Raw genomic sequence first — 25,170 nt, 5'->3', positions numbered from 1 at the left:
CATCACCCTCAGTACCGATATGTGTCCACAAACACAATAAGAGAAAGAACAGATAAAAAAAATGTTTGTTATGCTAGTGTCGTTGGTAATCTAATGTATGTTATATTATATACAAGACTCGATATCTATCATGCCATTTAAATGTTAAGCAGATATCGGTCTAATCCAAGACAAGCATATTAGGCAACTGTTAAAAGGATATCGAGGTATCTTAAAGCAACTAAAAACTATTCTCCATGCTATCAAGGCAAATATATCAATTTGAGAGGATCATAAATGTTGATTATGTAGGAGACCTGGACGAGAGAAAGTCTACGTCAGACTATGTATTCTTACTAGGGAATGGTGCCATCTCATGGAGTAGTAAGAAATAGACGTGTGTAGCTTTATCCACCATAAAAGTTGAGTACGTATCGTAATCATCATCATCATCATTTCAAGAGGCAATTTGGTTGAATAGATTCTTAAACCATTTAAACATTACCACCTCTAATACTCTAGTCGTAGTTAACATCGATAGTCAATCTGCTATTACTTTCATTAAGGATCAGAGATACCATGACATGGTTGTGGATCCCTCACCAAAACTGTTAGCAGAGATATTTATATTAAACATGTTAGATCCCAATGATTGCGTAAGATCTCGGTATACTTATGTATGTGATAAGGGTCGAAAACCCCTATCTTTAGGTACGGTTTTTAGGATAGTTTTTGTCTAGTTTTCATTCAATAAGCGAGCAATTCTCGCATTTTTATGCATATGTGCGTGTTAGTTAGTTTTAATGTATGTTTTATTTACTTTTGTAGTTTCTAGCCGTTTTCTGATTGTTTTCAGGAAAATATTGCCAAAATAGCACACACGTGAACTGCCACTTACTTGTTTTGGCTAATTGATCCACCAAAGGTCGCACCAAATGGAGTTTTCACTCAAATCTAACGACTGGTGGGTCAATTTAGCCTTTGGATTAACATTGTTTGGAGTTTATGTGCATGTGCAGGTCAAAACAGGACCAATTTCGGGCGGAAATCGCATCTCGGGGACCCCCGACAGTCCTCGACGTGTTTTGGGCATGGTCAGCTCGTCGTACTGGCCTTGCCAGTGCGGTGAGCTGGCCTTACCCAGCTCGCACCGAGCTGGCGCTTGGGAATTAATCTTTTGACTAATTCTCGGCCCCATGATGTCACGTTTCGCCTCCGACTCGCCCACCTGCAACAGAAAACAAGTTAGATTAGGTTTAGGCATGAAACTACAACTATAAATAGGACTTTGTAACATTGTATTAGATATATTTTATTTTTGTAAAAACCCTAGCCTCCATCCTTGAAGAATCATCTTCCTCCTTCTGTCAGCCATTGAGGACCCATCAAGCTCCGCGTTCCCCGAGGATTGTTCAAGGCTCCATCCTTCAAGTCCTAGGAAGACGTCTACATTGGTCGACCTTGTTCCCTGAAAGGGATTTCTTCTCTTTTACATTCTGTTTGCCTCTGATATATTCTATGAATCCTAGGCTAATTGTAATATCGTGACAAACATATCTTTCATATTTAATATCAATTCAAGTTCTTGTTTTATTCAATTGATTGTGTTATTTAATCTTTGTCTTACGCTTTGCCTTTTTGGTTTAACTCATTCATAAGTCCAAACAAATACTTGGCACATATTGCGAGCTGAATCTGACATAGTCAGGGCCTATAGGATTGACAACCTTATAGAAGATTAAGCCCAAATTTCTGAGCCTTGGAGCTAGTTTCGGCCTTACAAGGGAATCACGCGCTAGGAACCATAGAATGATAAGTAGGGTTAATCGCCTTAGGCACAAATGACTCAGATTAGGTTAATAATTAACTAACAATATAGATTGAATTTGGTATTATCGTATCACCACACTTTACCTCAGGGTAATTACATTAACTAAAGATCACTTAGGAGTATAATAACTTAATTAGGAGTATGTAACTTAAACAAAACTCAATCTCAAACCCCCTATAGCCTAGATAACATTAGAAACTTAGTAGCTCGATACTTGCAGGTGTAAATCCTGTGGATTCGATACCTGGACTTGTCCAGATTACTAGTTGGTAGCGATGTGGTACACTTATCCCTTAGTGAGTCCATCAGAGCGTTAGTCCGTGTGAGCATTAGTATGTTGAGAATATGATTTATTAATAAAGGTTTCATGATGTTTTTCCAATACAGGAGTGAAGATATGTTTTGTTAATTTTTGCTATTATATGTTACAATGCATGTCAGACAGAAAATGAGCTCACTCATATGAGCATTTGCCCTTGTTTTGTCACATGGTGATAAATAGAAGGATGATGCCGTTTTTGAACAGTTCGAGAGCATGTTCAATAACGTAAGCCGCCTTGCAAATGATATGAAAGCAATTTCATAATGATGCAAGATGATAACATACAGTACATGTGTATGAAATAGATTAAGTGTAATCTGAAAGGCAAGTTTGAGACAACTTAAAGCCTTCTGTCAATACAGCCAGAAGTAATCATTATATATAGTGAACTAAAGTTAGATATTTTGGTACATCTGAACATATACTTCTGAATGGTGTTAAGATGAGAGACATGCTTCCCTTTCTAAGAAAGAATTGAACATCATAACACATGTTTCATACCATGTGTGCTTTATCGACCATAAGATGGAAAAAAGATGATATCGCCTATTTCCTAGTGTGAGACTTACATTGTGAAATCATGATTTCTTGGCAATCCCTATCCTAAAGACTTTTAACTTATTCTAGAAGTATAGTTTGATATGGCTACCTGGGAAGGGTCTTCTTTAGATTGATGTGATAATTCGAACCAAAGAGAACCCGACTGGATAAGCGAGTTAGACTATGATAAAAGGAATAAAGTAAGAGGGAAAGATATCAATGAAGTTCACATCTTAAGAGTTTATGTACTTCACTGTCTGGACACTTTTTCACATATGCATATTTATGAAAAATGAGGAAGTGTAGAGATCAATGTAATTATAGTGGATGTGATGTATAATCTGTTGGGGTTTAGTGTCTTATAGACAATTATTCTAGGATATAAACCAGCTGTAAATGAATTGTTCTTTATATCATTTGTTTTAATAAGATATGATTTCATAACTGTATAAAGGCAATTACTTTTAAGAACTAAATAAGTCTAAATAAAAGGAAATCCCTAAGTTTATTTAAAGTGATTATAAAGTGTTCATACAAGCATGAAGTGAGACAAAACATTATAATAAACTAATAAACTTAAAACCACCCCAAGTCAAGTAATATGTTTTGAATAGGGATTGACATAATACTGTTGAGACTTGCATGTAACAATGTTTTTTGTCGAGAAAGAGAGCTGATCTCACAAGCTTCAGATATGCAGATATCTGGACAGTTACATGAATCTAGTGAAAGAGTTCATTAGGATTGGGGACCCGACTTGAGATAACAGGATGGATAGATTTATCCTTGTCACCTGTTCATCTCATTGGTATTAATAGGTATAAGTAATCCTCAGACTCAAAAGAATTTAATTAGTGATTCTGGATTATGGAATGTGATGCTTTGATCCTGTTGTAACACGATCCATAACAGGGATGACTCTGGGGTGTGTACGGCAGACGTTGGGTATCACAGGAAGTAATTGTAGGATACTTAATATTGGATTGAACATTTGTCACTCCTGATAAATGGGAGATACGTCCAAGGATCACTTGTGGAAGACTTGACTCTAAATCCTTGCAAGGTGATAGTTTAAGACTTGAAATGAAGATTTCACTTAACCTATCTAATTGGAGCTAACTCGGCCTGTACAAGTAAAACGAACATCTCGCTATATGTGACTTGACATAATCCATAGTCATAAGATTCTGTTCAAGGATGTAGTTGATAAATGATCGAATTATACTGTAACTAATACGGAAAGGTCAACGACGGAATCAACCTGTCTTCTTATAGCTCTGGGGGAATGTTTCGGATCTGCCAATCACAGTTCGTGCACTCATTCCGTTATACAAAGATTTAATGTAATTTTGAGAAATTAATTTAATGGTTGTATATGGCTAGAAGTAATAAGAACCTAATGGGTCACACATAAGACTTGGAACCAAAAGAGGTATGGATGTTAATTAATAGATGGAAGCCCAATATAAAGGTCCAAATAATAAAAAGGGGAAATACATGTATTATATATATATATATATATATATATATACATGTGAGAATTAATTTATTTTAGTCAATTATGATTAGATTATAATTGTGGATAAATTAATTATGGAATAATTAAGTTAGAAGATTTAAAGTGATTAAATTGCTTCTAAATATTATTCTACCAAACAACCTAATGTTATCTTTATATTTAGATATAACTTTAGATAATATTTATGAAGTTTTTATTTTAGAATAAAACTATAAAGAAGTTATCTAAAACTATAGATAATATTTATGAAGTTTTTATTTTGGAATAAAACTCTAAAGAAGTTATCTAAAAACCATAGATAATATTTATAAAGTTTTATTTTAGAATAAAACTCAAAAGAAGTAACCTAATTCTATCTAACTAGAGTTTAGATACAAGAAGCTATATATATCCCCCTTATAGGTGTACTTGGTTAATCCCGAATAGAGAGTGAATTTCGACCAGTCTATTGTAGAGGAAGAAATTGCTCCGCTCGCTTCCATTCTATTGATTTCTTCTCTTTCTCTTTATCTTTGATCTTGTGTTGATTTGTTAGAGGCAATCTGTTTTGGTTTCTATTCATTGGTTGTATTCTAATCGTTTACTTGTTTGATTGTTTGTTTTGATTGTGTTCGTGAAACTCGGGATTAAGAGTTGTGGGCACTTCGTTTGCAACTGTAGATAGATCGTCAATAAAGGTATTTCGTTCTATCACTCTTTATATGAAATAACGATTAACGGATCTTGGTTTAAGGAAATAGGTTAAAATTTTTATATTTCCGCTGCCAAACGTTTGCTTATTTTCCTTCAGAATCTAGGATAAAACATACACCAAGGACGATTCATGTTCAAATATAAAGACTATATATCTCCAACAACTGTATAGTCCCAAGTTTGATACATGCACATTGAGCAGGTATATGTTTCAACGAGTATATAGCACAAGAGCTCTCAATAGTATGTCGGTCCCACGAACTATTTGCAACAGTGAGACGAGGTTTGGAATATGTTCTATCACGTGCGAGTGGGAGATGTTAGAATTATTTGAGTATTGGGCCGAATAATTAATCCGCCCGAAATGGAATCTTACCAAGCCCATCTAAAAGATGAAGTATTACGGTTAGGGTTTTTAACCTAATAAAAATTCTATATATAGATAGCTATCTAACCCTAATCAAGTTGATGCATTATTCTCCCCTGAGCCTCCACATTCTATGCACATATCCTTCTCCGTCTCTAACGTCCGTTTTAGTTTGTGGATTCTACGTTTTCACCTCGTGATTAACATCTAGGTCGGTGATTTGTGACCAGTGATACGAGATCGTGTCAATCCAATTCTTCCACTGCCTATCTTCCTAACGAGTTTTGCTCTACAAGATGTAAGCCTTAAACTCATATTTATATTCGGATTATCTGTTTAATAACCACCTCACTACTCAAAATATTTTAACAATTTAAATTTATCTCTAAAGTTGTTTCATATTTGCAAACTTCCAGAATGACAAGTTTATAATTTATTCGTGCGATCATTTGTAATCTTGCGAATGTTCCACTTAGCTATTGTTTGGAACGAGATTAATAGAGTTAATGTAATGTAAAATATTACTTTAACCTTATTTATGAGTTTTTTTAGAGTAAATATCTCTTATTGTTTTCTGCTTTCATTTATTTAAAGAGTGTTTCACTCTAATAAAATTTATCATGCACGGTATAAAAAAATAGAAATTTCAAGTTATAAATACAATTAACTATATATCTTGCATTGTTGCATGCACACCTGAAGAAAAACCTCAACATTAAAGATTGATATCAATAAAAAATCGAAATCATATTCACAAATTCTAATCTTCAACCTAAAACTTTTATTCAATTATGCATATATGTATTATAAGAGGTAACCAAATAAGTTATTACTATATATTTATACCAAGGAGAATTCTCGGAGGCATGATCATTCTTCAAAAACTCTTCGACAGTTAAAAGGAAACCCAAACCGAAAAAACAATGGCTGCCACCACACTGCATTTAGTGTAGAATTAAAGATCTAGCTTATTTGAAATCTTTAATCATTCTCGCTAAGTTATGCAACTTATCATTTTTAAAGAAAGCCTCTATTTCAATTTTTATATATTGAAAAATAGATATAAATTTATAAAAATTATTTTAAATTAATTATATAATTAATATATTTCATTTATTTATTTATTACATCATTTTGGATCTCACCAATTCAAGTCCCTTAATTGAACCATACAACTATAAATTTTATTTGACATTCATTGTTAATAGACAGCTAAACAACCATAACTGTTGAACCAAATAGATAAAAGAGGGTTTTTGAGTGGCCTTTCATTCTTTGATGGATTATTCAGTTTTGAGCATGAAATTGACCTGAGAAGACTTAAAGTCAAAAGCAGAATCCGTGCATCGCAAAAACGCCAAAACTAATCATTCTGCTCTGCTCCATCAGTCCATGGTTTCACGGTGGACTTACGACGTGTTCCTGAGTTTCGGAGGAAAGGACATAAGGAAAGGTTTCACCGGACACCTCTTTGCTGCTCTATATCGGAATGGATTCAACATTTTTCTCGATGAGGAAAAGCTGGAATACGGCGAGGAAATCGGAGAAGTATCTTTGAAAGGAATTAAAGACTCAAAATTAGCACTAATTCTTTTGTCCAAAGACTATGCATTCTCTGCATGCTGCTTGGAAGAGCTGGTCCAAATCCTAAAGTGTAAGAAGCAAGATGATGTTTGGCCAATTTTTTATGATGTTGATCCATCTCATGTTGAGGAGATCAAAGGAAGCTATGAATTAGCATTTATTCAGCATAAAAAACGTTTTAAGCAAGACATCATCAAGAAGTGGAAAGATGCATTGCAACAAGTTTCTTATTTCAAGGGCCTTGATCTACCTAAGCATCTGGATGGGTAAGTTTTTGTAATTAGTTTATTTTACATAATCAGTTTTTCTTTTGGTAAGTGAATCGGATTACTCAGTTCATTGATACCTCCGTATCTGTAGCTCAAGAGACTTTAGGAACTTGACACTCAAGACCCATTGGTACATAATCAGGTTCTAATTAAGAAAATGAAGTGTTAAATTTTCTTTTCACTTTGCAGACATGAGGCAGAAAATATTGATCATATTGTAGACGAGTTAACAAGAAGACTAAGTCCAAAAATGCTTCATGTTGCAATTCACCCTGTTAGGTTACCATCTCTAGCTGAAAATGTAATTTCATTAATGGCTAACGAGTTAGAAGAGATACGCATAGTTGGGATATATGGGATGGGAGGCATCGGTAAGTCAGCTATTGCAAAGGAGGTTTACAATTCAATCCATCATATGTATAAAAACAGTTGTTTCCTTGAAAATGTTAGAGAAGTCTCGAGTTCTAAAGGTATAGCTCATTTGCAGAGAAAACTTTTGACTGAGCTATCTGGAAAAAAGCATGCAAAAATCCAACGTCCGGAAATAGGCTTGAATTTGATTATAGAAAAACTATCTCAAAGCAAGGTTCTTTTTGTTCTAGACGATGTTGATGAAATGGATCATATACACAAACTTCTTGGGAATTGGGATTGGTTATTTCCAGGTAGTAGAGTGATCATAACTACAAGATTCAAGGACTTTTTAACTCCATCTGAGTTATATTTCCAATACGAGGTTGATAAAATGGATGTCAATGATTCTCTTCATCTCCTTAGTTTACATGCCTTTGGACAAAATCACCCGGTTGAAGATTATGTTGCTTGTGCAAGAAAGATGGTACATTATTGTGGGGGAATTCCTTTAGCTCTTGAAGTTTTGGGTTCTTCTTTGAGTTGCCAAAGTGTTTCTGTGTGGAATAGCAGGTTAGAGAAACTCAAAGTGATTGCCAACAATGATATTCACAGCAAGCTCAAAATAAGCTACGACTCTCTTGATGAAACTGAACAGCTTATATTTCTTGATATTGCTTGTTTCTTCATAGGGTATGATAAGGAGTATGTCATAAAAATACTAGATGGATGTTGTTTTTTCTCAATTCAAGGCATCAGTACCCTCACCCAAAGATGTCTAATAAAGGTTGGGTCTAATAATAAGTTGGTGATGCACGATTTGCTTCGAGACATGGGAAGAGAAATCGTTCGCCAACAGAATGCCATAGATCCTGGGGAGCGTAGTAGATTGTGGCATCATGAAGATGTAATTGATGTTTTGGCAGATAAAATGGTAATATTGCAACTTTATCTATGTAAATTTTGTAACTATCTTGCATATATGTCAATTCCACATCATTGCTTTCTTTTAATTAATAGGGTACAAATGAAGTTGAAGGCCTTGTTTTGAACAAGCCAGGATTAAAACACACTTGGAGTACCAAGACTTTCAAGAAGATGAAAATGTTGAGGCTGCTTCAACTGAATTACGTCGGCCTGACAGGAAGTTATGAGCATATATCTAGCAAGTTAAGATGGTTGTGTTGGCGACAATTTCCCTTGGAGTTTATACCATACGATCTCAGTCTAGAAAATCTGATTGTTCTTGATATAAGATATAGCAGCCTAAAAAACTTTATGGAGTCCGGAAAGGTATGTATATTATTATTTAGTTTCCCCACTCTAACTTGCATAGTTACAGTAATTAATTATCCTAATATTTTGTTTCTTGCAGACTGCAACTAAGCTGAAATTCCTTAACCTCAGTCACTCTCACAAGCTTGTTGGAATTCCTGATTTTGAAGGCTGCCAAAGTCTTGAGAAGTTATTGCTAAAAGATTGCACTAGATTGGAAAATATTGGTGACACAGTTGGACTTCTTTCTAGTCTCCTTTTCTTGAATATTCAAGATTGCAAGAGTCTTAAGAATCTTCCAGGAAGTATAGGCGGACTAAAATCACTTGAAACGCTTAATATGTCCGGCTGCTCTAAACTTGAAGTGGTGCCTGAAACCATTGGAAATCTAACTAACCTTACTCTGCTGACTCTAGAAAATTGTGAGAACTTGCGGAGTCTTCCAGGGTGCATTGGTGACCTCAAATCACTACAGGAGCTAACCTTATCGGGCTGTTCTAAACTTAAGTTACTGCCTGAATCCTTGGGGTTCCTTTCTAGCCTAGTTTCCTTGAATTTGCAGAACTGTGAAAACCTCAAGAGTCTTCCAGAAAGCATTGGCCATCTACGGTCACTTGAGAAGCTTGACATGTCAGGCTGCTCGAAACTCGAAAATTTGCCCGAGTCTACTGGGCATTTTGATTCCCTTCTATTTTGGAATTTGCAAGACTGCAAGAGTCTAAATAATTTTCCTAGCAACATTTTGGGTCTAAGATCACTTCAAAAGCTTAGCTTGTCAGGCTGCTTGAAACTCAAAGAATTGCCTGAGGAACTAGGAAACTTGAAGTCCTTAGTTGATCTTAATCTTGATGAAACAAGAATAGGTTCCTTGCCTGAAAGCATCAGGAATTTGAAAAAGCTTGAAATTTTGAGTCTGCGTGAATGTCCTCTTGTGTTTTCACCTGAAACGAATTCACATGCTATGAGCATTCTGCCATATTCTTTAAAAAAGCTGGATGTCAGGTATTGTAACCTAGTGGATGAGGTAATTCCCGATGATCTTCAAGGATTGTATTTCTTGGAAGAGTTGAAAGTATGTGGAAACAAATTCACAAATTTACCAATGAGCATATGCAGCCTTCCAAATCTTGCCCATCTTTTCTTAAATGAATGTAAAGAGCTCCGATCTATACCACAGCTTCAGTCAAGTGTAAACACCTTGGAAGCTAATCATTGTTCATTATTGGAAAATATTGATCTAACAAACTTTCCAGAGGATCGACCTTTGAAGCTCGAAGGGTGTGTGAATTTAAAAGAATTGAAAGGCTTTTTCAACTCAGAACCACTAGAAGTTGAAGTTGCTGAAAAACTCGTGGGAAGCTCAATCCAAGACTCAATTACAAACTTTGCTGTACGCAGAATCATCTGTCAAACATTTGGTAATAAGATCTGTTCGTTGCAGGTACTGATCTGTCTCATGCTCTTTTTTTTTTCCCTCACTGTCTTTCCTAACAATTAGACTCTCTGAGCAGGCTCTCTTCGAAAGGGGTATATATAGCATCTTCTTACCAGGAAATGAGGTTCCAACATGGTTCAGCCATCGAAACGTAGGGAACATTGTGTCGTTGGAAGTGCCTGAAATCGATGCAGGTTCAGCAATCAGTGGAGTTGTTACATATGCCACATATGCTTGGAAAACTTCTAGCTCTTGCTTCTGTGTACCTCTCGCCACAATCACTAACAAAACCAAATTGTTTCGGTGGATACATCAACCAAATGTCACCTTCTTTTCGAGTGACGTTGGGCAAGATATCAGCTGGATGGCCTATTGGATGTTCGATTTTCACACCAGGGATGATAAATTAGATACAGGGTGGCTATTTAAGGAACAAACAGCTGAAGGGGATGAAGTAGAATTTTCAATTAACATGGGTTTTGGAACCGATGTTAAAAACTGTGGCATCCATTTGCTTTGCCATGGCAGCTTGCTCTCAGATGAACTTGCAGTCATTTCTTCTGCAGCATCCAGGCATCATAAAAGGTTCTCATCTACTTTTCCGCAGTTGTTAACAATGGAGAGCGATGGAGAAATAACTTTCAAAAATCATGTTCCACCTCTGAATCAAGAATTTATTGAGTAAGATTTCTTATTCATTTCATTCTTTTGTTCTAGTTTGGCCGAACGTGGAATTTAATTTAGAACATGTTGTTTGCCAATTTTATGATTGAAGACTCATTGGAATTTTAGGGACTAATGTAGGATCTATGCTTTTAAAATTCAAAACAATTAATGACATGTCTCTAATTCTTTGTTGTTCAAATTGGTAAATAATGGTACAGTTGACGGGTAAGATGTACGGACAGCGATCGAAGTTTGGAATCTGTTTCACAATAGTTACTGAAATTCTTTGTTTTTTCAATAAAAGTATTGAACTTCAAGTTTGATTTCAATAGTCATTTCAGTCAATTTACTTATAAAAACTCACTAAAACTTTAGTGTGACACAAAAAAACAATTGATTATATACCAACTAAGCTACATTCCGGACATGTTTGATTTTTATGACTGACGTGACAGCTACATGTGTTCCATGTGGCACATCCTAAGCCATAAAAGAAAAATACAGCCTTGTCTGCGTGACAGTTACTTAGCATATAGTCAACGGTCTTCTATGTCATTTCAACATTTCGGTTAGAAACTATATATAAATTGACCATGATAATAACAATATTAAAATCAAATCCTGAGTTCAGAAATCTTTACAAACAAACTTCAACAACAGTCCGTACAATTTACCCTACATTTGTCAGTATTAGTGAGTGTCAATGATTTTGATTTTAAAATCCTGAATTTTTGTGAAGTACTAAACTGATACAGATCCTAAATTGCCCATTTTGGCGTTGTAGTTTTGACATAGACAAGAGAAGAAAAAGATTGATTCCATTTCCTTTGTGTAATTCATAGGTGGTCAAAACAGAGAACTCAGAAAATAGAGGAAAATTCTTCTATGAGAGAGCATGAACGATAATTAACTTCAGGAACAATTTTTGCAGCCATCAAATTGAAGGATTTCATCAACTGGTTAGTTCATATCTCCAATGTTAATGTGTTTTCGTACAAAAAAAAAGTTAAACCTAATATGAAAATTTTACATTATTTAGTCCTAAACTGAAAAGTTTGTATAATTTGATACTTAAATTTGGCATATTTTAGATTAAGACCAAATGTACAAAACCGGCTATTGTTTGCCTAATATTATATGGATGGAACAATTTTAGAACCAATTAAGGGAAAATAACACATTTAAGGTGGTTTTTACAGATTTCGCTTGGACTGTCTAAGCCCTAGGCAGGCGCTTGACATCGATCTGTTTCGATTAGACCCTCTGGGAGGTGTCTAGGCTGCCTGGATAGCGTCCTAGTGGTGCCTAGACCATCTGGACAACACCTATGCAGTGATCAGAATAAGTTTTTTTTTTTAATTCACTTTTGAACATTGGTTGCATGCTTATTAGTGAATTGTGTTTATAATTTTTCAGATATTTTACTTAATTGAGTTTTCTATTTGTTCCCGTGATATGTTTTAAGTCACTAAGAACCTTATCTCATAGTTTTTGATGAATTATGTTACTTATGAACATAAATTTATTTACTTGTTTAAGTTGTTTCAATAATACTTTTTTTGAGATGTTGTTTGGACATTTTAAGAATATACGTTCCAAATATAAATATTTTTTATATTAAATCATCTGGCCTAGTGTTTAAAACGTTCAGAAACGTTCAGAAGCAGAATCAAGCTTTGTTCCTGCCTAACGCAGCAAACAAAGTTTGCCTCTGATTCCGAGCTTGCTTTGCCTTGTGTTATTGATCTAAATTTTGTGAGAAATTATTAAAGGTGTAAATTCAGCCAATAGTTTCATTCACCCCCTTTGGAATTAGATTCTATCTCACAAGAGACCAACAATTAATTTTGGCATATTTTCCTTTAAACTGTAGTTGTAGTCTTATTGTTCATTTTAGTTATTTTATTAGTGGGTATGCTCACAATATATGCGTTAAAGCATAAATAAATACGAAAGATAACTTATTATAAATTCCGAATGGGGGAAATGGGCTACATATTTCAAAGTGCTGATATAAGAAACAAATGAGTTAGTCATAAATAGGGATGCGTGAATGAATAGACCTTGGCTCGGACGTATGTAAACGTTTTAAGGCCTTCGAAATAGGATTTGACACATTATAAAACCTTTGTGTTCCATCAGTTTCAAAAGACCTTTTATGGATACTCCTATCATACTCCTTGTCTATAGGAGTAACTGGACACATTGATCTTGAAAGTGACCTTAGGGATCCATCATCATCGCATGGCTCTACGAGAGCGACACCCCACTCGGATTTACGAATTTATTTAAAACCATTTTGACACTAGAACACGCCTTGAAACCATAATTACTATTTTCTTAGGCCTCAGGGGCCCGAAATCTATTTGAGGATGTATGTACATAAACTAAAGTGGTCCCGAAAAGTAAAAACCCCAAATACTAGGGTCTCTACCACAAGCCAGGAATAAGTGACGTACATCAATATAATCTCCATCGTACGACTCATCCCTTCCAAAGGTGAGTGTCGTCCGACATTCCTAGGTGGAAACTGAAACCCTTTTCTCATCTATTACTCCTTTCCAAGCAACCGGAACCACCAGAAGACCTTTTAGAGGAATTGCATGAAAGTAAACCACCTTTTGTTCAATTTGGAAACTTAGTTTTATGTGATAGCTTGGAAACTTAGTTTTATGTGATAGCCCGGTAAAAACCCTCATGAGCTTACCCTCATTGTGTTCCAGTTGTCCTTTGAGGAGCGTGGTTTCCGAACAAAGTGATTGAATTTTGGTCGGGGGGTGTGAATGCTAGAAGCTGAGGTAAAAGGAGCCTGAGAAGTCCTTTTGTTAAGTGTGTGTAGGCTAGGAAGTGTCCTAGTGGCTTGGATTGTCAATATAGAATATTATAGATTGGTGTTTGCACTAATGTAGTGAGATAGACTCTTTTAGCCTAATAAGGATTGCAAGTGCAAGAATGTCGAACCCCTTTTTTGGTATTTGGGGTGCCCTTTTATAGGAAAAATTGGAGGCATTGGGCCTGATTTCTATGTAGAAGTCAAAATTATTGCTTAGTCGTACGGCTAAAGGGAAACAGTCGTACGACTGAAAGCAAGCAGACATATGGCTGAGGCAAATAAGACCTGTGATCTTATGAAAAAATTGGTTCAGGCGACTATCTGATGCGTGTTGCGTAAGCATCGTACGGTGAATGGCTAACAACCGCTAGGCTGAGAGGGGAATAACCATACAGTTGGAAGCTCAATTATTAAAGACACCCGTGATCGATCGTATCAGAGCGATGGGTGGCTCTCTCTGATAGTAATTTCAAGAGAGTTTCTTATGCATATTTGATAACAGCCGTATGACTGAAGGATTAACATCTGTAAGGCTGGAGGGCACAAAAGTCGTACATCTCTATACAATAGCCAAATGACACAATGGTATTCAACTGTATGGTTGTGTTGTAGGCACCAAAATGGTATTTTTGTTATAATAAAAAATTTCATCAAAATTAGGTTTCAACAATACATTCTCCGAGAGAATGAGAGCGGAATCGGAGTTGTAGTTCGTGACGCGAGGGGGATTTCCAGCAACGTACTATTTGGCAGTCTTGACCCTAGTCTTCTGTGGTTGAGTTCGAAGGGAGAGCAAAAAGTACAGTTCGAAACGTGAATAGACTTATATGCTTTCGGAGTCTTTGTCCAAGATTGCAAAGACATTCTCAACGATTATCCAGACTATTCAGTCTCTTATGTGTCTTGTTTAACAAGTCGACTTGGTTGCACGGCGGGCCCGGTCCAATACTGACGATTTTTGTGACAAATGTTTTACCTTTCTGGTTTAAGGATTTAATTCTTAAGGAATTATCTACTGAATGATTAATAAAGTTCTAGTTTTCTGCTTAAAAAATGATGGTCACAAATTCAAAGCATTAAACATTATGGTGACAAATTCAAAGCATTAAACATTACCATAACATGATCCATGAAAGGAAGAAGCTAAATTAATTCCATTAAATATCATAAAATTACATAATTAAATATCCATCGTAGCTTAGCTAAAGCTATGGTGGAATTAGTTCATAGAAACCAATTACAACAACAACAAAAAAAAGTTCAAACATAATTGAAATTAGGGTTTAGAAGAAAGTTTGATTCAGATGAATTAACTTGTTGGACTCGTCTCCAATGATGAACAACTCCGGCCTCAACTGATTCCTTCTCCCTGATTACTACGCCTGGCAAGGAGAGACGGATTTGTTCCTTTCTTTCTTAAGTCTCCGCCTTCTAACCTTCCTTTTAGCCTATTTCCGTTTATGCAGTTTTTCATTTCTGATAAAAGCCTCCTCCACCATTCTTGCTAGACAGGGATGGGTCTAGCTTAAGCCAAATCCCCCTGTGATGCCAAGATCTTCAGCGCCAACCAATGCAGAAAGGGTATATCCTCTTATTAGCATCCTGCTAATGCCTCAATCGGAAGGTCCCCTGTTTAAACAACCTCTCACTATGGGCTATCTCGAAGCCCGTAGTGTCCACAGCGTTCCACTCTTAGGAAGACATTCGCCTCTCTTTACGAAGATCGAATGTCTGACTCATAGTCCCTAATCGATTAGGGTGGATTACTTAAATCAGTAGTACCAACTACTGATCCATAAGATATCGGAAATCCAACACTAGAGTAGTTCTTATACCAACGCGGCCACCACGATCAGCGCATGTTAACATGTTTCATTTGTCACTCCATATCAAAATCTCTTCGTAGTCTTATCAATGTTTATAGTTGAATTTGCCTCTAGCCTAACTCCCCTTATACTAAGCTGAATTTGAAGTCTGATAAATGGATGAACAATTTTATAGTGCCTTTTAAGTTCGAAAAGTTCTAAATAAACAGAAGGTAAAGGCAGAATTTCACTAGTCAAAAAAATAAAATATACATGTTGAAAGTTAAAATTCCTGAAAGTCTAAGAAATGAAAACATGCAAGATTTCGATGAAAACTAATTGTTTTTTTAATTGATGCTTCTCCAAAGCACGTTCTGACACCAAGATAACTCTCGAATTGCTTTCCCTTCTTGCAAATGATGCTAAAAGGCTAGAAAACATTATATCAATCTTGTTTCTCAGTTTTTTTTAGAGTAAATAAAATTTAATGAAAGAAACTTTTATTCCAAACTCTTATGGAGCGTTTGGGATAAGGACAAAAATATGATAGTCGAGAATTAGTATTCAATATTTGGTATGTAGGATAGGGATAGAGATAAAATAATACATTTTACTATTTTAACCTGGTTAATTGAAGAGATAAAATAGACTTTTCTATCTTATTAAAATCGCAGGAGCTTATCTCATCTTTGTATACCACCCTTTTTTTAATATAGAATTTGAAGGATAAAAGGTTTATACCTCATCTATCTCATTCTTCTATCTCCCAAACAAACACACAAACAAACATAGGATGTTTAAATATTTCGTTTAGGAGTTTAAATATGAAGAGGAAGTAAAAGTTATTTCCATTAACTCCCAATTTGAAGTTTAGAGTTTGGAATTTAAAGAAAATAAACATTTAACCTTCATTCACTCTCAAAAAAAAAAAAAAAACAATTCCTAAATAAGATTAACTTGATATTTAAACTTCTATTATCCTCATTTATTTTCATTAACTTCCTTCCCAAATAAAAGCTTAATCTCCAAATTCCCAAATGAATAATTAGAAATGAAATAAACAATTATAATAGCAAGAATACAAAATTCTTCGTTAATCTGTAAAATTTTCATTAACATGCTTGGGAAGGTTGGGTTGGAAAGGAGTGTCAAAGGCCAAGCCCAGTTTAATCCAAATCCACAGGAGGATAAGTACGTTTAGACCCGGCCATTGCAGGCCTTGCAGCTAGTCTGCCATTTTCATTGTTACGATCTCATCAATCCAAATGAAAATAGAATTTTTCCCCGTTCTATTAGCTTTCTCGAGATGACTAAATTATATAGAAAACCCTGTTTTTATAGAAAGTGTCTCTCTTAATACCATAAAGTAAAACCAATTAATCATCCAATGCCATTTTGCAATTTCATTTCAACCGATCCCAATCGAATCAATAACTAACTGGAAAAAGAAAAACGAACGAATCAACCTCAATATGTTCAAAAAATCACAGCCATTTCAATGTTATGCGGAAGCAATGAACAAATAGAGATATAAATCGAGATCCATTCTAAAGAAATCTAACATTCCCGATTCAACCAAATCTAATTAATTGAATTAATTAAGAGCTAGTAAATTTGGTAACCGCCTTAGTCCCTTCGGAAACGGCGTGTTTAGCGAGTTCCCCAGGAAGAACCAATCTCACAGCCGTCTGGATCTCCCTAGACGTGATGGTCGGCTTCTTGTTATACCTGGCCAATCGAGACGACTCTTGCGCGAGTTTCTCGAAAATATCGTTGATGAAACTGTTCATGATACCCATGGCCTTGCTCGAGATCCCGATGTCAGGATGAACCTGCTTCAAAACCTTGAATATGTAGATCTTGTAAGTCTCTACGCTCTTCTTTGCTTTCTTCTTCTTTTTCTCGCCGCCTTCTTTAGTAATCTTCTTCTCCGCCTTCGGTCGCTTCTCTGCCGCAGCAGCTGGAGATTTCTCCCCTACGGTCTTCTTCTCCGCTGGCTTCTTCTCTGCCTTCGCCATTGATTACAACACCACACAAAAAAAAAAATGAGGAAAGAGTGAATTAATTCTTTTCTTTCGTTCTTTCTGTTTGCGACTTATGATTCAGATTTTCGGAGGAGATATATTATATAGGGACGCAAGGATGGTTCTGATTGGTCAATCAAAGTACCGTGCGGATTGATGATCTGGAATGACTTTGGCCGTTCGATGATTTATCTAGCAAGAGAGATGGACGCGGGCGGTTTAGATTGGATTTTAGCGTTCTCGGGAACGTAATCTGTAGAAGTTTAGAATATGGGATCAGGAAAGCACATGTGGTTTGAATAAGTCCTTTTACAGTAGATCTGGACATGGCCCCGTCCATCCAGACCCAAACCCATTTAATCGGATTTGGATGTATTCAAATATTGTTAGGTCTGGTCGGATCCAAATCTGTGTAAGCCTGCTAAAAGATAAATGGACTTAGCATCGGGCCGATCCGGCCCAATATACTATATAATATATAAATATAAAGATAAATATATTTTTATAAATTAAGTTTGCTGTTATATATTGTTTTAAAAAAAAAAAAGTTTGCTGTTATATATCATTTTTATGCTGTTATATATTGTTTTAAAAAATAGTTTGCTGTTATATATCATTTTTATAAATTAAGTTTGATGTGATATATAAATTAAATTTATAAATACAGTCTCTGTAAAATTATAATTTTATAAATTAAGTTTGTTATGATATATAATTTATATAAATTATAATATATAAATATAAGCATAAATATATTTTTATAAACATTTAAAAATTTAATTGTATTTTTTTTAATATACAAATGGGTTTGGACAGGCGGGTTGGAATTCATATCGTAGATCGAGCTCAGGTTTGACTAAATTTTTTATGGGCTGGGCTGGGCTTGGCCTCGTCAAGCTTTATTAAAAGTCCGACAGACCCGGTCCATGTCCAGGTCTACTTTACAGTGAACTTACATAAAAAAAAAAAAAAAAATTATCTAAAACCAAAACAGATGTATCCGGTTAAAACTTTGTTTTTCTAGTATGTTTTATTTATAAAATAAAATATTATAATTATATAGTTAAGTTTTGATTATAATTAAAAAAAATCATTTTAAAAAAAATATTTTTATATATTAGTAAAATACGATCTCTAAAAAAAACTTCCTAAATTGAAACAATAAATAATATAGTAGAATTTTACATTTTTTACTAATTTGACAATTTATGAACTAAAATTGATATTTAAGTTCATTTTACACAGTTATAATTTGATTTTGGGATCTGTATTTTGTCAATATATAAATATAATTAAAAAAATTAAAAAATACTTTTATTGTAATCAATTACTTAAAAAGTTTAATTTTAAACACTTTGTTTTGTTAAAAAAACATATCACATATCTCTATTTGCAAACTTTTAAATCACGGACCTCTATTAGCAAATAAGGCAAACCATGAGCATTTTTTTCGTATTTTGCTCTATAAATTAAGCAATTTTAACTTTAACGTCTAAAATGATATAAATTTACTTATAATGTTGACAGCAAAGAGCAATTTTATCTTTAACGCTGGTAAGTTTCAATTTCAGACATTATTATAAAACATATATATATATATATATATATATTGTTCTTTATTTTGCACCAATCATATCCGTTGATTCTAAAAAAGATATTTCATATTTTTATAATTTAATAATAGAATTGAATATTAATATTTATAAATTCGGTAAAATATATGATTTTTTATCCAAATCGCAAAAAAAGGTATATTTTTAAAAAAAAATCACGTTTAATCATATATTTGTTATCTATTGCTAATTAGTAATAAAATAACGAACATGTGAAGTATAGATAACAAGATTCATGATTGAAAAGACAATTTGATGAATTATTTCTCAAATTAACCCAACTCGTCAACGTGAGGGGTAAAATCGATATTGGCTTCTAACATGATGAGTAAAATTGCTCATGATTATAAACATTAGAGGTACTTTTGCACTTTATCCCTAAATTATGAGTTTATATATGTTTTTTAAGGTTAAAAATAACAAAAAAAAATATTAATTAAATAATTATAAAATTTAATAAAATTAGCTTTGATATTATTTTTATATAAATTTATTTATATATATAATTAAAATATTATTAATTTTTTTTAATATGAATTTTTATTATATAGATAGTGATATCAAAAAAATATAAACTCATCACAGTACACTTAAAGGTTCAACACATGGGGAACACATGATGTCTCTAAAGACCTAGTCAATTGGATAATACGACTCAACGCTAAACTGGATAATATGACTCTGTATTAGAGACCTCGACTTGGAAAGCCTTGGAAGACTTAGTTAAGGATTTGTTCCTTACAACAATCACGTCTGAAACTCGTGAATCTCGGGCGTAGTAGGCTTGACGAATATCAGGCCCGGTATTTGGATGCACGTTCACCTATCAACACGTGACACGTAGCGCATCCCACTCCTCAACTATCAACTGCCTTCTACTGTCCGATCATAGTATAAACAGAGTAAGATTAGTTTAAGGTACATAACTTCATTCATTCTATTAAGCTTACATTACAGTTTTTATGTTACTGGTTGTGATTAATTGTTAGACCTTTCATAAACTGACTGACACATCAGAGTGGATTATTCGGACAATGATCCCACATTGACCTTGTTTCTGTCCAATTGCAGGTCTTCAAATGGACTTTCAGAATTCAACCACATCAAATTGGTGTGGTGAGCGTGGAACAAACATCAGTAATGACTCGCTTAAGTAGTTCCATCCAACTCCATTCCTCCAGTACACTCCTTGCCTCTAGAGTTTAGATAACTGCAAAAGAAGACGCACGATAGTAGTTTTAGGTTAATCGTGATATGGCAGAGGATACTGAGGCCTTAGACTCCCAACAACAAAGGCTCTTAGGCGTAATCTTCCGGTGACTGGCCAAAAACCTGGGATCTATCCATGACGTTGTCAGTGTCATTCGAGAAGAGCAGGCCATCCAAATGGTCGATGTTAAAGAAAAGTTGGAGCTTGCCGAAGAGACTCTCAAGTACATAAATAAACCTAAGATGTCAATTGTTCAACTGGGCATCATACTACCTGAACCATCGTCAACACGATCAATCCTAAAGAGATCGTGTAAGGGAAATGGGATGGAAAATGCATTTCCCATCCCGTCCAGTTCACATCCCTAACTATCCAAGCAAACTAGGCGCTACCCAAGCAACTTAGACGTCATTTAGGCACTGGCTAGGCAACCTAAACAACACTAGGCAGCTAAAAACGCCTAGGGCTTAATCGAGAAAAATCGAAACAGATTCTCAAATTTATACCAAGTGAATAATTTGATAGATCTGACTTTAGAATCTATAATCATTTAATAGATCTAAACTTTATAATTTAGAATCTATAATTTATCTTTTAAAATTTAGAAATTACATTATCAATTGTTGATTGATAGAGAAATTATACTATACATCCAACCAATACACTATATATGATGTATATCATCCAGATTAAGTCTAAATTTTATAATTTAGAACCTATAATATATCTTTTAAAGTTTAGAATTTATATTGTAGGATATAAATATTTTATAGAAATACTTAAACTAAAAAATATAATTAATTACAGTATATTAATATTTTATTGGCATGGTTGAAATGCAAGTGACATTAAATTATTGATCCAGCGTTGATCAGGCGCGGATGACCTCTCGTATTAATATCCAATTTAGTATTCAAAAGACAATAAGTAGAGAGAAATATGTGAGCCATAACATTATCGTTGAAGATTTGAACATTATACCATAATAAAAAGTGCTTGCCAGAAACACGTATCAACAGGTAAAAATTTAACAAATAAAATGCGGATAAAAACATATAGGGAGGAAAATGCTGTGGGGAAAGAAAGACGAGGGACAAATCATCATTTAAAATGAATGACTAAAACAAGACTTTTTTTCCCCAAGGTATGTGGAAGGTTAGATTACACAAGCTTGATCACCTTGTCGTCATCATCTTCATTTATCTTCAGAATTATATAACTATTCATGCAGAAAATATACGATCGTAATCACATTTGTGAGGCCAATACACTCACATATTGGTGATTACACAACTATTATATGTAGCAACAAAACTTATATATAAGAGGATTAATAGAGTCCATCATCTGTTACTTCTGCATTCACCGCCTCAGGCTCTCCACTATGTAGTCAGCATACAGATTCCTTTTGATAGCAAAAGACACACGGTTAAAACCATAGAACAAAAACTATGACAGCAAACAGCAGAAATATAAATACAATGCTCCTTAAGACCTTCACTCCCGATTGCAAAGAAAACATTAGATGGGCAAATATAAGCTCATTAAACTGTTATATTATATGCACAAGTGCATGTGTTTTGCATATGAGGATCAGAGAAATCTAATAACTTACATGGAATGGTCGACTGCTTTGTAGGCATCAGCAGCTGGAAGGAAGTCATTAACAGCAACTTCCTTGTTTTCATTTTTCTTGTCTGAATGTGTTGTTAAGGATGATAATTCTAAATTGAACTTCTTTAGGCTTCAGAATGAATAAAACTAATAATGAACACTAGGTTATTTGCTAGGAAATAGAATTAAAACATTTGAAAGGATACAATCTTCAAAGAAGCGGCGGATCTCAGCCAAACGGTGTGGTGGGAGTTCCTTGATATCATCATAGTGACGGTACTCAGGATCATCAGCACAGACAGCAATTATCTTGTCATCTTTCTCACCCTAATTGGTCAATATGGAAACGTATAATGAATAAGCAAATTTGATCCAAGGAAAAGGGGCAGAGGAAAATAAACTTCTCTCCAGCAGAAGATGTGTACCTGATCAATCATTGGCATAACTCCTATAGCTTTAGCCCTAAGAAAGCATCCGGGAAGCACAGGTTCCTGTACAGGAATTTGTATATACTTTGTTTCAAATGGTTCCGTATAAATCAATGTGTTAGCGGAAGAAAAAACGCCTGAACTTTATGTATGTAACATCCCACATCCGCAATGGTGGCAAATGGAATAGAATAGAATAAAATGCTTTCACGAAACCATGCTAAGCACAACCAAAAATCAGATAAATGATCATCAAATAAACTACCTGCATGATAATCAAGACATCCAAGGGGTCATTGTCCTCACAGAGAGTACGTGGGACGAAGCCATAATTATGAGGATACACAACTGAGGAGTAAAGCACACGGTCAACCTGCATCATACTAATACTTAGCAACACATTGTGGATCAAAGAAATGCAGGAAGAAAACAAGCCTAGAATGAGTGACTACCTTGATTAGTCCAGTTTTCTTGTCAAGTTCATATTTCACCTTGCTTCCTTTCGATATTTCAATAACCTGCATCAATTATTCAATTACGTTCAAAAACAATTATCAAGAAAGAGTTCGAACAGGTGGCAATTTGTCATAAACAAATAGCCAAAATTTCCACATAAAGTACTAAAGCTGTAAATACAAATACAATTGTTGAAGTTATAATGCAGATAAACTATGGTAAGGCAGAAATTAATTTGTTTTCCCCTACTTTGTTATCAAAACAAACATAAAACAGATCTGGTATGATCAGAAAACCAAATTTACACCAATATGTATATGACGTAAAAACACACTTTAGCAGCCCTATTTTGATGAGCTTATACTGGTTCCGCAGCAATCAATGTACAACAGAACTAGAGATTATACAGAAAGATAAAAGGATAACGTTATGATTTGGTAAAATTAGTATTCCTGACCTTAAATTGCCTATTACATCAACAGAAGTTAAAGAAAAAAAAATGGTAGTTGTCTAATATAAACAAGCTATACGTGATACCAACAAAATTTGTACAGAACATACGAGCTAAGGTTAAGCATACTTACACAGTTGAATATTTTAGGAGCTCCAGGTCCTGCATTAAAAAATGGAATAAGCTCGTCTCTAGATCAATAGAACAAGCAATCATAAATTAATTCTGAATGGTACACAGATATTTCCATACCAATCTCTAGATCGTGCCAAGGGTGTGCAGCAACAGACCTCCTGGTCATTGATGAAAGGATCCTTTCATTGAGTGGTGGACGCGAGGAGTGATTATATTGATAGGGGGCAGGTGTCTTGTTGGGAGTTTCAATTGATGGAGCCATATCTTCAACCTAAAAAGGATACATTTGTTATAAACTGAAAATCAGTGATATGAAACATTATACGGTGTAGTTTAGCCAACCAAAGCACAGTTGCTCACATCCGAAGCAATTATACATTGTGCATTCGACATTATTAGAGAAATCATTTATATTAAATCACTACATAATTATTTATATTAAATCACTGCATCAAACAAAATCGCAAAATCCACAAAAGACCAAAAGCAAGAAAATCATGTAGCTGAAATATATGTAAATGACAGTCATGTTTCTGGTGTTCAAATCTACTTCCAGTTCACAGTGCACACATGAAATCTAACTTTTATACAATTCAACTTTAGTTTTTGAAGGACAAACCAAATTGATTTAGAAGACACTCCCACATCAGAGCAGCTATTTCTAGTTTTTCTTTAGGGGAAGAAAAACTATTAACTACGAGCACTGAAGACAGACAAAAAATGAGGAAAGGCTTTTAGTAGATCAAACATGCAAAATACGTTATGCCATATAACCGTCTCATTTACTATCCTCACACAAAACCTGCCGCTCAACAGCACGAGAACATTTTTTACTTCGGCCCTCCTGAACTGAAACGAACAAAAATCAATGAACAGAGCAGTATCGACTCTGTCCACGTAGCTGTATTCCAGTATTTTGTTTCACTTTTATGAATCAGTGTTGCTCTCAGAGCCAACCTAACTTTTGTTTCTCAAAATAAAGGTACGGCATCGAAAGGAACACAAATTCTTCTCCGATACTGATTTTTTTTATTTATTTACAAAATAGCTAAAGACCTCGAACAGGTTCAACAAAAAGAAGAACAAGGAGCAGAGATACATACAACAAACAGAACAAAATCGATAACTCCTAAAATAAACACAAAATAGAAACAAAGGAGCCACATATGAGGTGAACAGCCAATAGAAAGAAAAAAAAAAGAACCAATGAAAACGAGTTGATACTGAAATATTAAGAAAACAAACACAGATCCAGAAGAGAAGACACCAAGCACCGGAAAATGAAGATCTGAACAAAATTAAAGAAGGCAATGACTCTGAGACCGACATGTAATTACTAACCTGTAGCATTTAGGTCAAAACTCTGAAATGGAGTTTCAAAAGGAGAACTGAAGAAGAAGAAGAAGACACGGAGATCCAAGAGGAAACAAAAAGGAAAGAGAGAATAAGTGTGGAGTAATGACGAAGTAAATTGAGTTTACAGAGAAGGTGGGGGTGAGAAGAAGGACGGAGCAAGCGTACGTGTTCCCGCTTTCTTTCTTGCTTTACTACCATTTAAAGGAAAAAGAAAAAGGAAACGTTTCTCTAATGGAAGTTAAAATGCTCGTGGAATCACCGTATATTCTTCCCAACGAAAAATTCGTGGCTGCCAGCTGTGTAACACGTGGCATTTCAGTATTGGATGATTTGACAGGATCCAGGGGCCCTGTTATAGATGTAGACGGAGTTCCAAACCGGCGGTCTAGCTTTCGTCTAACAGCGTATAAAAGA

General features: G+C 34.7%; 3 protein-coding genes across 3 annotated transcripts; 1 reads left to right on the top strand and 2 right to left on the bottom strand.

Moving 5' to 3' along the window:
- The first annotated feature begins 6,468 nt into the window (after positions 1-6,468).
- Positions 6,469-12,364, top strand: LOC136206654 (disease resistance protein RPV1-like). The gene is made up of 7 exons (XM_065997800.1): positions 6,469-7,101; positions 7,294-8,389; positions 8,476-8,748; positions 8,831-10,171; positions 10,242-10,846; positions 11,674-11,790; positions 12,031-12,364. The coding sequence occupies exons 1-6, from the start codon at positions 6,644-6,646 to the stop codon at positions 11,735-11,737; spliced, it is 3,837 nt and encodes a 1,278-aa protein (XP_065853872.1). The 5' UTR covers positions 6,469-6,643; the 3' UTR covers positions 11,738-11,790; positions 12,031-12,364.
- A 4,554-nt stretch (positions 12,365-16,918) lies between these two features.
- On the bottom strand, positions 16,919-17,581 carry LOC136205210 (probable histone H2B.3). Its single transcript, XM_065995714.1, has one exon. The coding sequence runs from the start codon at positions 17,485-17,487 to the stop codon at positions 17,068-17,070; it is 420 nt and encodes a 139-aa protein (XP_065851786.1). The 5' UTR covers positions 17,488-17,581; the 3' UTR covers positions 16,919-17,067.
- Positions 17,582-21,326: 3,745 nt separating this feature from the next.
- On the bottom strand, positions 21,327-24,959 carry LOC136206196 (soluble inorganic pyrophosphatase 4-like). The gene is made up of 9 exons (XM_065997159.1): positions 24,742-24,959; positions 23,518-23,671; positions 23,399-23,427; positions 22,811-22,876; positions 22,624-22,731; positions 22,356-22,421; positions 22,137-22,257; positions 21,932-22,013; positions 21,327-21,721 (listed from the first exon to the last, which is right to left on the bottom strand). The coding sequence occupies exons 1-9, from the start codon at positions 24,748-24,750 to the stop codon at positions 21,679-21,681; spliced, it is 678 nt and encodes a 225-aa protein (XP_065853231.1). The 5' UTR covers positions 24,751-24,959; the 3' UTR covers positions 21,327-21,678.
- Positions 24,960-25,170: the final 211 nt, after the last annotated feature.

The sequence above is a fragment of the Euphorbia lathyris genome, chromosome 9, assembly GCF_963576675.1.
Source record: "Euphorbia lathyris chromosome 9, ddEupLath1.1, whole genome shotgun sequence".
NCBI lineage: Eukaryota > Viridiplantae > Streptophyta > Magnoliopsida > Malpighiales > Euphorbiaceae > Euphorbia > Euphorbia lathyris.
This window is presented reverse-complemented; position numbering and strand designations above follow the sequence as displayed.